The sequence below is a fragment of the Camponotus floridanus genome, unplaced genomic scaffold (genome assembly GCF_003227725.1).
Source record: "Camponotus floridanus strain SB8 unplaced genomic scaffold, Cflo_v7.5 scaffold202, whole genome shotgun sequence".
NCBI lineage: Eukaryota > Metazoa > Arthropoda > Insecta > Hymenoptera > Formicidae > Camponotus > Camponotus floridanus.
In genome coordinates this window covers 170,062-186,829 of record NW_020229329.1, presented here as the reverse complement: position 1 = coordinate 186,829, position 16,768 = coordinate 170,062, and the positions used below count along the sequence as shown (strand labels likewise).

At 31.4% G+C, this 16,768-nt stretch overlaps 4 protein-coding genes across 7 annotated transcripts in view; 2 read left to right on the top strand and 2 right to left on the bottom strand.

Moving 5' to 3' along the window:
- The window catches only part of LOC105250857 (lachesin), a 34,138-nt gene extending 28,816 nt beyond the window's left edge, over positions 1-5,322 (top strand). For all 4 annotated transcript variants that reach the window (XM_011257180.3, XM_011257178.3, XM_011257181.3 and 1 more), the window contains 5 exons: positions 2,012-2,207; positions 3,530-3,658; positions 3,742-3,861; positions 4,213-4,431; positions 4,753-5,322. In XM_011257180.3, the coding sequence (XP_011255482.2) occupies positions 2,012-2,207; positions 3,530-3,658; positions 3,742-3,861; positions 4,213-4,431; positions 4,753-5,099 (1,011 nt within the window). In that variant the 3' untranslated portion in view covers positions 5,100-5,322. The remainder of the gene's footprint in view (positions 1-2,011; positions 2,208-3,529; positions 3,659-3,741; positions 3,862-4,212; positions 4,432-4,752) is intronic.
- A 1,027-nt stretch (positions 5,323-6,349) lies between these two features.
- LOC105250858 (leucine-rich repeat transmembrane neuronal protein 2) lies at positions 6,350-8,032 on the top strand. Its single transcript, XM_011257182.3, has 3 exons — positions 6,350-6,726; positions 6,965-7,321; positions 7,583-8,032. The coding sequence occupies exons 1-3, from the start codon at positions 6,440-6,442 to the stop codon at positions 7,959-7,961; spliced, it is 1,023 nt and encodes a 340-aa protein (XP_011255484.1). The 5' UTR covers positions 6,350-6,439; the 3' UTR covers positions 7,962-8,032.
- Positions 8,033-9,356: 1,324 nt separating this feature from the next.
- LOC105250859 (probable RNA-binding protein 46) lies at positions 9,357-13,222 on the bottom strand. Its single transcript, XM_011257184.3, has 6 exons — positions 12,826-13,222; positions 11,697-12,290; positions 10,774-10,948; positions 10,107-10,429; positions 9,891-10,020; positions 9,357-9,600 (listed from the first exon to the last, which is right to left on the bottom strand). The coding sequence occupies exons 1-6, from the start codon at positions 12,919-12,921 to the stop codon at positions 9,500-9,502; spliced, it is 1,419 nt and encodes a 472-aa protein (XP_011255486.1). The 5' UTR covers positions 12,922-13,222; the 3' UTR covers positions 9,357-9,499.
- A 1,411-nt stretch (positions 13,223-14,633) lies between these two features.
- On the bottom strand, positions 14,634-16,768 carry LOC105250860. The gene is made up of 5 exons (XM_011257185.3): positions 16,765-16,768; positions 16,295-16,654; positions 15,389-15,546; positions 15,094-15,231; positions 14,634-14,967 (listed from the first exon to the last, which is right to left on the bottom strand). Exons 1-5 carry the CDS (start codon positions 16,766-16,768, stop codon positions 14,692-14,694), a joined length of 936 nt encoding a protein of 311 aa, XP_011255487.2. The 3' UTR covers positions 14,634-14,691.

Below are 16,768 nucleotides of genomic sequence, written 5' to 3'. Positions count from 1 at the left end.
GCTGCTCAACATTAGAGCGACAGTCGTCCTCTATCACGTCTGCTATCACGTCGCTACCGAATGGGAGCGATGCGTTCGTCCCTTTCTATATCTAATGCAATTACAACGCATGGATGTACATATGCATGTATATACATGCGTCATGTATATACATGTGCAAAATGACTAATATTAAACGCTAATTGAAAAACGCAATATTCAAAATTCTGATCCCTGATTGCTTATTTTAAAATGATTGAAAAATTGCTCATCTTACGATTACTGCGCCGTTTATTGCCTTTTTCATCCTTCCTTGCTTCGGCACTCATTTGCGGAAATATTAATTACGAAACGATTAATTACGATTGCGCATTAATCGATAACATGATGGTCGTGTAGCACTTTGCACACTCACACTCACACTTTCATAACACTCCCGACATATACGAAACACGAATTTATTATATTAATTATATATTATATTAATTATATATTATTATATTATGAGAACAATGAAGAAATTATAATTATATGATTCACTTAATGTCTGAAAATCGTCCGATTAAATTCATCGCAACGACGGTATCATCTATCATTTACTAATAAATAATCGCTCTCGTTTTAAGACGATTACTATTTCGTAATATAAATCTGACTGAATATGTAAATTAAAGTTTATATCATAAAATATATATGATATCCAAAAATATATTGTCCAAAAATTTATCACTTTTGAATTGCGGGATAAATTTTGATCAAAAATAAATTATATAAAATATATAATTGATGATATACATTTTTATTATATAAATAAATTATTAATATTATTATTATATTATTATTAATATAATATATTAATAATATAAATAATTATATAAATTATTAATATAACTATATAAATTATATATAAAATAATATATAAATAATGCATATACATTTTATTTGAATTATTTGACTTATATATTATTATTATTTTTTTTGAGAAAATGACAGGCAAACTATATTTAAGTGAAAAAAATCAATCTTTCGCGAAGCGAATATTCGATTTCAACATACTTACATTTATAATTTTCTTATCTATAAAATCGCAATAAAATGTATAATTTCCGTTCTCTTTAAATTTTATTTTAAATAAATATATATGTGTGTGTTACAAAATATGTACTTTGATAAATAACCGTCATCGTGATAAATAACCGCTTAAGATGTCATTTAACGCGGAAATTAATTAATCAAGTGAATCGATAATTTATAATTGTAATGGTTATAACGCACGATGCCTCTCGTGTTCCTCTCGCGATCATGTCTTGACGAATAATAAGATAATACTGACATAAAGAACGCGTCACAAGAAAAACATTGTGTATAAACATAGTTAATACATTGTCGTCATAAAATATTTAAGGCGCTAACAAAATAAATGGAATATATTCATAAATTAGAATTTAATTATTCATAAATGATTCATTTTTTGTTATTTGAATCTCTCGATTCGCGATTCTCTGTTTTATTCAATCCAAAAATTATATGAACAATTTATACTTAAATCGATGAAAAGTATAGCCACAAAAGGACAATAACATTTATAAGGAATATAACGACGTGTCCTTGTTTACATACTTACATATGTCAGTGTGTATGTGGAGCGCGTTCTACATAACGAAAAAATATTGAGAAGGGAAAAACAAAAACCGACGCGTAGATAGACGAAAAAATTATTATCATTCAATCAACATTCGTACGCTAAAAAGGGTGTATTATATTTTGTCCAATAAAGTTTTCCTATCTTGATAATCTTCATGTAATATTCTTACAAATGTAGTAATCTAGTTTCATTGAAAGAATAGTGGTAGTTATTGACCATTATGCTTATAAAATTTTTCGAAATGAATGACTCAGCTCTGCATGAATAACTCAAACGGATATTAAAACGGGATTTCTTTAAAACTCTTTTAATTAAAAAAAATTTGTTTTTATTTATCCTGCGAAATATTTTTCCGTTCACTAATGTAAATATGAATTTTGCGCGTAGACCGGCCACATGAAAGTGGTGATACCACCCGATATCATGGATCTGGACGACACAGCGGATTCCCTGACCGCCGAGGAGAATGGCGATTTGCGACTGCGGTGTCGAGCGACCGGCAACCCGAAACCTGTAGTGATCTGGCGCCGAGAGGACGGTCGGAACATCACCCTGAGGAATGAGCATCAAGGAATAAAACGAAGTACGTTGTAGTCTTTGAATATATTGGTGAACACACGTCAATGAAACATGAGATAGAAAACATAAAATATTAAATAAGAGAAGAAAAAAATTATTTCGAGTGGAATATAAAGGAATTTTTTTATCCAATTAATTTTATTCCAATTAACATGAAGATTTCAAAAAATCGCGTTTTGTAATATGTATGATGTATGTTGTATGTATGAAATGTGAAATATTGACACTGACAGGAACACACTTTTTTAAAGCAATTATTATAGGGTTGAGAGATAGAATCGCGAATAGAGTTAATTTGATTAGGTGTTAATTATCAGATAATGCTTATATTATTGCATAAAAGAGAGATAACTGCCTGGTGGCGGTCTTAAAATGGTGAATTAATATTCCATCATATATTCCATCGCCGTTTTAACGTGAAATGCATTACTCCCTCAAAAATAAATGAAATTTCCACCTCCGGTATGAAGCTGAAAGGATTGATCGTAAACGGAACCATTGAAATGATTTATCTTTAATTGATCCGTATGTGGTACTCGATTTTGAGGATGAAATATTTCAAGCACAGGATCACTTCTAAAAAAAACGCCCTTGTATACGATGCGGGACGACCCTGTTGGATTCGCCGCGGAAAAGCAGCCATCCGATTAGCCTTCCTGACTGTGAGTGATGGATGTTGACTTTACATATATTTCCTCTTCGCCGCCCAAGCCCGTATCGACTCGGTGTACCCGATTGCAATATTCAGTGTGTACATTGCGTCGCAAGAGCGTTACTGCCGCGATATCTCTATCCCGTCAGTGGTTCCGTCTTCTTTATACAGACGCATGTATCGGAACTCTCGGCTAAACATTGTTTTGAAATTTCTAATGTCTTTACACGAAAAAATAAGGCGATTTTAAACTTATATATTTTTTTACAAATATTTAAAAAATTATATAATACATACATATGTAAAGAAATGCAACAATATGCAAAATATTTCGCAACTTTTGTATACAATTTTTTAATTTTCTAAATGAATACATTATTCAAATTTGACATAAAAATTCTTATGATAAAATATCGCAAGAGAAAAAATAATTAATTATTATTTATTATTTATTACAATTTTCTTAATTATTTTAGAATAAAAAAATAAACTATACAGATAAGATGTTGTGTATAAAATACATTCTATACACAAAAGAGGCGAAATTTGAGAGTTAATTGCTCGTATTTTTTTAAAATAAGATTATTATGTCGAAAATTGAGAGTGCCTAAAAGAAGGATATCTAAATATTCGACTCTTTTATCTTTTTTATCATATCAAAAATATTAATACAGTGCCAACATACGAGGGTGAGCAGCTTCATTTGAGGGGCATTCAACGGCAAGAGATGGGTTCTTATCTCTGTATCGCGTCAAACGGAGTGCCGCCGACGGTCAGCAAGAGATATTACGTCAATGTTCGTTGTAAGTGCATACGCGCGTTACGAAGCAGCAACTTCCTGTCGTTTGATTAAGTTGCACGACTAATTGCATCTTTCTCGTTAAAGTCAAACCGCTGATTAAAGTCACAAACCAGTTAGTGGCGGCGCCCGTCGACAGCGATGTTCTTCTTCAGTGTTACGTGGAGTCCTCGCCGAAGGCTCTGAACACATGGTACAGAAATAACGGTGAGGGATACACCGCGTGATTCTTTCGATGCACGTGCAATTTGTCCATTCGTTTCTAAAATAATTAAAATAAACAGCTCTCAAATGTGCCAAATTGTGGAAAATTCAATTATATGTATCTAGCATATGTGAAATATTTTTATAATGCGATTCGAAAAAGATATTAAATGAAAATGTATAGTTTCACAACTTTTTTTGCGAGAATAGTTACGCAGATTTTATTAGTCATCTTGTCGTTAATGATTTTATGGAGAGAAAAAAACTAAGACTAAGAAGAATAAAATATGTAGTTTGTGTAAATTTTTCAAAAAGTTAAGTTGTATCTTGAAAAAGAATTTTCTTTTTAAATAGGTACAGATAAAATATCAACAGAATTACATTTGAAGACATTCACTTTAGGAGTCAAATTATTGAAGGATGAGAAACATGACATATCAGAAGTAATCATCAACGATTATGCATATCAGCTAAATCTCACTATCAGGCGACTAGATAAATCTGATTTCGGCACTTATACTTGCTCTGCTGAAAATGCTTATGACATAACAGCAGCGTCTATAAGACTGCAAGGTAAGTAATAATCGATATCGCCCACAAAAGTTTATACGATAGATATATCATAGATATATCAGTTTAATACTTTGTTAAATTTTTTCGTAATTAAATATGTTTATTTTGTCATTTAATTATATTAGAATTTTACAGAACCGAATATGATACATACGAAGAATTCACAGCAAGAATCGATTTATGCCCATAATTTACACATCACATTTGTAGTCCTTTTATTTAAAATTTCCCTTATAGTCTACATTGCGTGTCTAATATATCTCAATTACCAGATAATTATAGCAATAAATGTTCCTGTTTCTCCGAAATCGAACATTGTAGAGTTGCAGATACCCAAACCAACAATAACTTCCCCGTGCAATACCGAAGTCATCGGGAAACACGCCTGGCGGAAGCCGACAGAGAAGAAGAAGTACGAATCTGACCTGACCCCGAAGAACGTGGGCCATACCACGCCGATATCTAGGAGAAACTCGTCGAGCTCTTTGCCGAATATCGTGAACAAGTCGAGAAATTCCGTGTTTCCGGCACCAGCACCAGCACCGGCACCGGCGCATTCGGCACCGACGCAACTGGACGCTCAAAATGGTGTTAGGTCATCACGCGATTTGCAATTACGTCATATTGGTCTTGCTGTGGTCGTCCTGATCATTTTCAATTGTGACTAAGATAAAACTGAAATCTATCGCAACAGTGAAATCATTAAATTACAACGAAATCGATTGTTCATCGTGATTTCGATCGCTGGATGATATATAGAATGAAATTACATTGAATTGACAGTGAAATAATTTTTTTGTTAAATTTACATTCAATTTACAAAACGTGTCATAGGAAAGAACATGAGAGAAACACGAGATATACATCGAGAATTTTATTGTAAATAATAAAAATTTTTATGACAATAAATGTAGTTACGTATATATATATATATATATATATATATATATATATATATATATATATATATATACAACAAAATAGATGATGCTGTTAAAGACACACGCTTATAACTGCCATCATTATTCAGAATACATTTAAAAAAAATACATAGTATTTGTCAAAATTGAATTTTCATCGGGTTTGAGATAATAAATTGATATAAATCACATCAATAATTTTGTTTGAACGAAAGAACACCTTTTCATATATTTTCTAATAATAGGCATTATATTAAAAAATCTAAAATTATTCTCTCTTTAATTTGTTCGTGTAATTATCATGCGGTTAATCAATAAGCGTAGATATATATTTAGAAAAATATAAAGAGGAGTCCGTACTGAAAACCGACTAATAAGTTGGGGATTTGTTGGTCTCTAGAAACTGACTGAAATAGATTTGTTCTTTAGAAATCAGTTAGATTTATCTTGAACGAGAATTGTGACATTCGTGTATATATGTATGACAATAAATGTTGTTTTTACTATTAAACCGCAGGAACTCCTTTTTCGATTAATTTTTTAGAATGTCTCAATATTTTTCTTCCCAAATAAATTTCTTTCTCGAAATTAAGAATTTAAATTATTTTGAAGAAAGTAAAGAAAATAATATACATATATACAATACATACACACACACACACACACACACACACACACACACACACACACACACACACACACACACACACATATATATATATATATATATATATATATACATATACACACACACACACACACACACACACATATATATATATATATATATATATATATATATATATATATATAATTAATATTATAACATACTTATGAATAGTGATGTGCAATAATGCAACATTATGAAATTAAAACTCTTTATGCGTGTGTAAATACATCTATTGTCTGATATAATTATTGATATATAATCATTAAATATACATATATATTTTGTGATATATAATATCCTCACAGGAAAAGACACAGATATAATTAGTGCCGATAAATAAATGCACAGAAATATCCGGTTACTCAATTACACAAACTGATTTGTTTTATCATCGACAAGAGGAAGAAGCTACGAAGATATGACGTCGCTCACATATCTCACTATGTCGAGGAATTCAGTTAATTTAACGGTTTCATCGCGAGCAGGTTTGACGACGATGAAGCATTTGCTATTAATTTGTCTTTTCCATATACTCTTTGAAGCGGGTCTGTCGACGAAAGATTCACCGTGCGTGAAAATTAATCAAACAAATGATGTCGTTTTTCGATGCACTCAGTTGACGACGCTGTCAGAGTATTTGGATCAAGCGAGAGCCAACACGACGATTATCGCCATTTTCGATTCTAATATATCCAATGTACCTGGGTAAGTGAAAGAATCGAAAAAAATCAATTTTTATAATATATATATATATATATATATATATATATATATATATAAATTTAATATAAAAATATGATAAAGCATCGTACTTTTGAATATTCGCTTATTCTATATATTCTTTTTTTAAATATTCATTTTTTGTTAAGGCGTATTGCTTTTACTTTGATATCAGTTAATTACATCTTTGAATTGATCATGATTTTACTTCTCCTTATCAAAGGCATAGTTTCGCGAGATTCGGAGCAACTCTTGTGACTCTAGATCTACACGAATCAGGTATACAAACATGCGACCCTCAAGCATTTGTGGGCCTCACGAAGTTGAAAAAACTAATGCTCTGGGGCAATAAACTGATATTCGTACCGGGAGATTGGTTCATGAATATGTACTCTCTGCAGACCCTGGACTTGTCGTTTAACTTTATTCAGGGAATCGATTACACGATCTTTCAGATGCTTCCCAATTTGGAAAACTTCTACTTCGACTATAACCAGCTTCGCTATATCGATTACAATATGTTCGCTTATCTGGGTAATTTGAAGAGAGTGAAATTCAGCAAGAATCCATGGAGTTGGGCGTAAGTTATTATTATTGTTAAAACAAAATACTGATGTATACAAGGGGATATCAATTTATATTATTAATATAACTTTGTATTATTGATTCTAGATAAATTATAAATTATAAAATTTTTAATATTCTACTCACTATTTTGTAAAATGTAATTATTTCAATAAAAAATATTTTTAAACACTATTTAGTTACATAAATTGTATTTAGTTAAATGAAGATGTTAAGTGAAGTATAAACGTTTCTAACTCGTATCATATTTTTTCAGATATCGCGCTCGTTTGACATGGCAACTGGAGATCCAGAAGGTTGATATATCAGATATATGGGAGGACTGGAACTGGATGAACGTCGTCATCAAGGATTGCGTCGAGAGCGGCCGCGGCGAATTGCCCAGCGACATAGTGCTCGACTGTGCTGTGGAGATGCTACTTACATTCACGTATGAAACATTCAGCGTGCATGAGAAGAGCAGTACAGCTGGATGTAATAAGCAGGCAAGAAAATTAGTACACTGCATGAGACCAGCATCAATTAACGCCACCGGCAATACCGATTACGAAACGGTACGTAGGATCCTTGAGGATTATTCCACGATTTTGCCGTCGATGGATAGAGCGCTGAGCCCTTTCCCGTTGAAACGGTAAATGCATTTTGTCTATATTTTCTCAAAAATTTCTCTTTTAAAATAGAAATAAATCTTGAGAGAGAAATTTTTATATTGTCACAATTTACTATCTTCTTTAATTTATAATTATGGCAAAACTTTTAAAATTAATATATTTCTAATTATCGATAATATACATATCTCTAACTTATTATATATACTTATATATAACTTAATATATATTCTACATATACATATTATAAGTTAAAATAAAGAAATAAAAATAAGAACGCCTATATACATTTTAATGTATAGCATAAATGATCTACAACAAAAATGATCTAAACTTAATGTTTATAATATAAATCTGCTTAAAAAAGTACTTCTTTGAACATTTTTAAAGTTTCAGCGAGATATAAAGAAAGTAAAAAGAAAAAGACAGAATAGCAGTTTACAAAAATATAATACCTTTATTATATTAATTATTTATGCAATACATCATAAATGAAAATATTTCAAAACAAACACAACGTATTCGTTTATAATTATAACTTCGATAATGTAACACGCTATATGTATGTTCTAACTAAAAGAATTATTCCAAATTCCATATTTTATCTAAACACATTAAAATTGAATTTCTTTTCTTTTTTATTCCTATTTTTTTAAAAATGTCTAACGAAATTTCGTATAATAAACTTTTAATAAATTTATATTAAAAACTTTTTAAAATAAAGTATTATAAAATAGTAGATACTTTTAATATAAAGATTATAATCAGATAAAAACAACGGGTAAAAAGTAAGATTTCTTATACTACAAAATTTGCAAATATTTGATTTTGTGAATTATCTTTAATTAATCTAAATTATGAATAAATATATTTCGGAAATCTATCTTAATCGTAATATATAGACAAATTTTAAACTTATTATCGGAGTATAAATAGTCATATCAGTCTTTTTTATTTATTACGATATATAAATTATATTATTATTATAAATTATTTAGATTAGAATTTTATCTTTTAAGCTGTTACTACAATTAATATAAATTTTAATAATCTAAATTTAAATATATCTTTTATTACAATTAATATAAACTTTAATCATCTAAATTTAAATATATCTTAGGCATTTTTTAAAAGAATATTATTTCAGAATCGTAACTTATAATCAATTTTTGAATTGGAAAATTACTAATTTACATAACATTCCCGAAATACATATATATCGCGTGTGAGTGAGATATTTATTGTATAAATGTTGAAATTTTATTCAAACAATTTCATCGACTTTAATAAATCAGAATTAAACATATTAAGTACTTTTCTTAAAAGTACTCTGTCTCTCAAAATTAAAATCAAAATTTAATTTTTAAATTGAAAATTAATTAATATCATTAGTAAAATAATGGAATGAAAATAAAACAATTATCATTAATTATGAGAAAACGATTGTGTAATACTTTTTATGCAATTGCCTCTATAAATTTTGTATCTAACAATAAACAATCGATGACTAATTAAAAGGGAAAAAAGCAAAACAGATAATGTAGCAATAATGTAAGATTATAAATCTAACTGTAAATTATTTCTGAATGCCAACCATTCGGTATATCAACCACAGGATTAATACCTATTTCTGATTGGATGCAATGTTGTTCGAATGATTGCGGTGCTGTAGAAATACACGAAATAACATTAAAATGCAATATATTGTATATTGCAGAAACATTTTCCGAAGTGGAAACAAAGCGCAAACGAGATTTTACGATAAACGCCACTTGTTTCTCGATTATTACTAAAAGCTCAAATTTTATGAATGTTACACGTGTTTTTCGTTGTTGGATCACAGCTAAAATAATTCGCGCGGAAATATTTTGTCAAAATCTTTTGATTCAATGCGCAAATAGAGCACGAAGTAATCAAAAGCTTTTAATATAACACAAGCCAAAATATTGTACGTACCAGAATTCGGGAGAGTGCTTGTCAAATACTGATATATTTTAACGCATACCACGCTCAGGGCTTTACGCTTCGATGGCATCGACTTCCCTTGACAATTGAACAAAATCATTTGATCTTTCTGAATAATTACCTAAAACAGTGCGACGAAAAATGAATAAATCATCGGGTACAAATAAAGAAATAAGAAGTTGCAAATTTTTAAATTAAGACACTTACTGTACCAATATATCCGGACACATTTGGCGTTGACACGCAATCAAAGATGCATATCGCGTCGAATCTTTCCTTGACGAAGTCTTGCAGAATCTTCATCTGCATCAAGTAAGCATTATCATCTTCGGGTACTATTTCCATTTGAATGCATTTTGAATATTTCTTACGGCACGTCTTCACGCGCAATCTTTCAGTCTTCTCAAGTTTGGATGATTGCATGTTAGTTACAGCCTCGCGAATGTGTTGTTGCCTATCCAAATTCTTCGCTCCAATTGGCTTCGCCCAACAAATCTCCCAACCCTGTTTTTCGACGATACTACCCGGTTCTAAAATAAAAACATATAATGCGAATTGTTGAGACTGAAATAAAATAAAATTCTTAGAGGGATATATCCATTCGGCCGAAAGTGAGGTAATAACATTAATTTAATGACATATATATGTGAATCTCTAGATGCTTAATACATATAGTAGACTGATTTGATACAGTTAACTAATTTTCTACCGTTTGATATATCTTTATTTTAGAATCTATTAAAATATTCACTGAAATCTTATAGTTACTTCATATTCTCTTTACTTTTATATCGTACTTTTATAATTTATTTAATTTTATCTTAAATCTCTGGTTATCTTAGATCTCTGCATTCATCATTCGCATAATACTCACTCTGCATTATATCCATTACGATCTGTGCAGCTTGACGATTCTCGTAATGAATGAAAGCGAAGTGATTGATCTTCTTCAGTTTCAATATTGGCACATTCGTGTGTCTATGGAAAATTCCCCTCACATTTTGCTGCGATATATCGAGCGCGAGGTTTCTTACGAACAGAGTCGTTACCTATTTATCATCGCGTACGATATTGAATTAGTGCGACATGTCCTGTCTATATGTCATTATACATAGTGATATGATGATTTTGCTGCGACGATACATGCTTTACATGAATGATATGTGCTCTTTAGAATTTGTTTATTTTATTATAGTGTTTTTCTTCGCAGTATATATTTCTTTGGATTTCTTTGGAAAAAGAAAGAAAGAGTTTTTTTTTAATAATTATGCAAATAAGGATATTTAGTTAAAAATTTAATAGTTTGATCAACGAAAAAAAACAAATACATTAAATAAGTACACTTTATTATATTAAAATATAAAAAAATATTTATAATAAGTCAATGGGTTAAATTTTAAATTATTGGAATACTTTAATAAAAAAATTATTATCAAATCATCAAATACCGAAGATGTTTTATCTGTCTGTTTTGTCTGATTCGATGTGTAATTTTTATAACTATAGAATAATATATTTAAATTTTTATTCGATTTCCATTTCGATAAATAGATATAGATGTTCATATCAAATATATTACATATTTTTGTTTCCCTTCAGTATTCAAATATCACGTGCTCGTATATCGATAAATGTGATATTAATAAAATACAAATAGCAAATAAAAACTTCGCAGAATTAATTAGCTTTATAAAAAAAATAGAAGACAAATGTGCAAAAATGATTTTTTTGAAGCGAAGAAATGAAATAACAATTACAAATATAAGCTCCTTTGAGCAAGGAAAACTCGAAACTCACCCTCTCCATGATGTCTTCGTCGATCGGTTCGCCAGGCTCGGGATCTGCCCAGTCCACGGCGATTTCGTGATCCCAAAGCGTAACTTTACCAGGTATTAATTTGCGCCGTGCCATCGCGGCCGCTCGATGATCTTTGAACTCGACGAAGATGAAGCCGCGATTGAGACTGCGATCGTGCGCACTCGGATACAGGTAGATATCCGTGATGTCGTCCAGCATTTTCGTCAGCTCCGCCATGAACTCTGGCTTGGTCTTGTTCTTGGGTACGCCGCCGAAGAAGAGCCGACAGTTGTCCATGGACTTGACCACGCCGATACGATGACCTCGACGGATCTCGTAGCCGTCGAGACGCCTGCACGCCTCGCGAGCGATTCGCGGAGTCTCATACAAGGCGAACGCGTAGCCGCGCGTCGACCCGGAGAAGTCCAGCATCAGTCGCAGCTCCAGGAGTCGGCCCACCTGTTCCAGCACCGGCATCAGCTCATCCTCGTAACAATCGCGCGGCAATCGGCCTAGGAATATCTCGGAACCCTTGCCACGCTGTCGTTCACCCTTCGCCACTTCTGGAGCCATCAGCCGTCGTTGTCCGTTCACCTACATGTGTATGAAAATATTACTAATTTTTCTTCTCTTTCATGCAGCTGGAGAAGTAGGAAGAAAAATATGGAACATTTTTTTTTGAAATAAAATATTATAATTAAAAATAATTAAATATTATAATTAAGAGAGAGAGAAAGAGAGAGAAAATGTGATATTTATATGTATTATAAATATTTAATTCGCTTTTAACTAAAATTATTAGAAAAATACAGATAATATTGATTATATTTTATGTGCAAATTAACGCAGAGGCAAATATTATATATTATGGTATCCCAATATCATGTTAAAATGAATTATAGAGAAGATGCGTATCTGCTATTTTTTATCTCGTTTTCGTTCTCTTATAAAATCATTGATATTTATAACTATTTTTTAGAACGAACAATAAATATGCGTGATGTGTGCATACCAAAAAAAAATCTTTCTCGCAAATGTATCGCAAATAGATAAGAAAAATCACTGTCAAAGACAATGTCACAGATAAAAGAATGTGTCTTTGGAAAGTTAAAAGTGCTGGTCGTTTTACCTGTACAAGCTCATAGTGCGTGCGTTGCAACAACTCCAGGAGTCGCATAGTGCGTTGGCATTCACCGGGAAGATCATTAACGTTGTCAATCATCATCGATGTAGGATCGCGCGAACGATGCGTGGTGGACTGGTCTCCGGATGATCCGTCCGATAGAAGGGGACGACTTGAGACGAAGAGGGGATAGAAGTGAAGCAAAGGATTGGACGCGATTTTCGAAGCTCGGATCTTTTCCAGGAAAAGGTGCGATAAGCCTTCGTCTCGCTGTTTCTAGGAATTAAATCCGTAATGTTCGAGACTTAAACTGCTCGAGATTTTGAATTCTCATTTCATGAAGCATTTTATCTGCATTTTATGTGTGTATTTCGATGAGGCATATTAATAATTATTAATTAAAACGTCAGATGCAGGTACAAAAGCTATCTATCTTTATATTTTTTTCTCAACACTGAGTTAACATCCGAAAAATTTTTTGCACTTTCTTTCTTCTAATGCATTTAACTACATTTTGAGCATTACTTTTTATTAAACTTGTTATTAAACTTTTCCTGAATTTTAATTATGACTTGAATAAACTTTTCTTGAATTTTAATTATAGCTTGAATAAACTAAACGTTTTTTGGATTTTTGAAAACTTTAATTGTTCGTAAGCTTTGATAAAATTACAATGTTATGAGATCATGATTAAATCACGATTAAATAATTTATATTTATTCATGAACAGATTTAAAAAATGATAATAAAAATAATAATTGAACCAATAGTTTTCAAAAATAAGTACATAAAGAAAAACAGGCTATATAAAGAGTGAATATATTAAAAAATTATATAGTGTTTCAAAAAGATTTTAACATTATTTTTACATATTCAACATTTTTTTGGACATATCTAAAAATTATACATATGATAAAATTGTTTAAAAATTTATTTAGAAAAATTATGTAAATCATTTTTCAATGCGCGCACTGCCTTAATAATTATTCTAATAAAAAAAGTAATTGATACGTTACAAAAATACAGATATATAATAGACACATTAAATTATTTTTTTATATTAATATCTTAGTCTCTTTATTTTTTGCGTTAATTATAAATATCTCTATAAAAATACTGCTCCTTATATTCGCATGTTACATCGCATTTATAAATTTTATTGCAATTAGGCAAGTTTTCAAAATTCGCGGAAAATATGCGAATCTAATTAGATTGAAACAACAAGTAATTAATATGTTAACACTATTTATTCATGCAGAAAAATATTAGTAGAATACGATTATAGAAGAGACTAGGCATCTACTAGGCTACTAAGCATCTTATCATCTTATTTTGCTTTTATATATGTTTAAATAAAAATTAAAAAAAGATATATAATGTAACGTTTCCGAATAAGAAAAAACATAGTCATCACAATTATTGAGACTAATTTATTTTTATCTGATTGAGTACTGAATACTGAACTACATCAAAGAGCGCGATTACACTCTGTTATATAACGCACTTAAAAAAATATAAACTTTGTATTAAATATCACTACATACTTTACATTGATTGAACATAACAGTTATTGAAATTCATTACATATATTGGTAAAGGGACAAAGAGAACTATCGCACTAAATATTATATTTGTGTTTGAAGAGATATCAGGCAAAATAAGTAATAACTTTTATATTAAAAAGTATATATATATATTTACAATTAATAATAAAATATATATTTACAATTTAAAAAATGCAAATTGTGTATATAAGACGATATATAATATTTACAGAATGTAGTTATTTATATATTTATATATATTTAAGAAAATAATAACATGTTAGTAATAGATTCAAAAATCACGAGAATAATTTTTTCTTTTCTATAATCATAAGATATCCATGTCATAATCTACACATTTTAGATCATCAATCGTATTGTAAAGCGACTTTTGCGATATAGATATTCCATTGTTGAAATATGAATTGAATTGATTAAAATTTTTGATTAATTGATGAATCTTATGCCTGACATTCGGCACCATTTCGACGGCATCAATTAAATTTTCAATTATTTGAATCAATCTGCCATTGTTATCCACATGTATCAAACATTGCTCTGTCATTTGTAATTCCTCCTTTAATGCTGCATTTAATACAGTTGCCTGAAAAAAAAACTCGGATTATATAATACTTGAATGTTCTCACATCTATATATATTTACTATATAAATGACAACAGTCACAGTTATACTATTTCCTGTGGCAAGCATATAATTATGATATACATACTCGTTTTGCTCTTTGTTGAAATTCCTCCAGTTTCTTACGCATATTTACAAACTCTGCTTCCGTATATTGTACTCTTTGAAGCTTATCTTCATCTGCCAAAACATTGTTTGGTACAGTAATGAATTTGTTCACGATATTCTGTGAGGAAAACAATTACATTCATATATACTCTTATTTTCTTACTTATTATAATTTAACAAATATAATCATATAAAATCATCATAAATTATCATATAATCATATAAAATATGCATAATTAGATATAACTTGGAAATTTGTTTTAAAAATAAACTACCTTTATGTCCTTCAAATGAGATAAGGAAGCAGTATAGTATGCTTTTATAAGTTGCGCTTCATTCATTTTTAGGTTTCCAGAATATGATTTATTATCTTCCAAAGCTTTGCATAATTTTTTGCTTTTAGACTGTATATTTTCCGTTACAATACTCTTCACTACAACAAACCAAAGAGAAAACAATAAGATTACAAACAGCCAAGCATGATTTACACAAATAAATCTAGTTATGAGAACAATGGATAATCTGTATGTGTTCAGTGTAATAACCTAATTTATTCAAAGAAATAATACATTAAAAGATGTATTAAAAACTAAATTATTGAAAGTTACAACTTCAATTTTATTCTTTTCAAATAAGATTAATCTTTTATAGAGACTTGAGTGACAATTTACGTTTTTTTCTTTTTCTTTTAACAAATTTCTTCCATAAAAGCAACCAACTACATCTTACAATAGTAACGATTTATATAGAATTATTAAAAATCAAAGAAGGATCAAGGACGTCTCATAAGCGGAAATACAACGGAAATTAAAATGGAAAAAAATTCAACGAGATAAAGGACGCTTTCATCAACAAAGGGGCGACGCTTCTCGACCGGCGCGGCATCCTCGGCGTCTCGTCGCCGCGATCGGAAGAAGAACATTCCCTCTTGTCATAATTCGGCGGAAATATCCCGGTCGTTGGACGAGTGTGACTCTAGTCATGATCGAATGCCACATGAAACTAGAGCACACCCGTCCAGCGACGAGAGATTTAACAAGAGATCGACGCGGAGGTCCATCCTCCATCCGCGAGTCCCTCGCTCCTTGTCTCCCTCCCCTCCCCCTTCCTCTCCCCCTTATGATAGAGCCGCTCCGGAAGAATAGCGTCGTGTCGTAGATAGAAGAAAGACAGCGACTTACAAGTCGCGTATACGGCCCGGGAATGGAAGTTGAACAGCTGCATCTCGTACTCCTCGCGTTTGCGCTTCCGCGACTCGGCGCCGGGGCTCCTCGGGACGGAATGAGAATCGGACGAGATGGACGAGGGATGATCGTCCGTTCCCGCGAATTGGTCCGCCGACTCTCGTCCGGGAACAGTTGGCTCGCCGCTCATCTCGCACGGCCGCACGGGAACACCTTGTCCGTTGACAAATGAACATGGCGTCCTTCTGCTTGCGTACAAAAGCGTCCTTTGTCCCGTCGCGTTCGCCAATGCATCACAATATCGCCGCGGTGGGGCACGTGGGCTTTGCGAGAGCGGCCAATCGCGCGCCGAGAAGCCTACGCCAGCGACGCTCCGAGCGATGCCTCGTTTCCGGAAGTCGGCGTTTATTGCCAGAAGCGAACGGTCGATCAAGGAGCGAGTTATATTTCTTACGAACGGTACAGACCCAT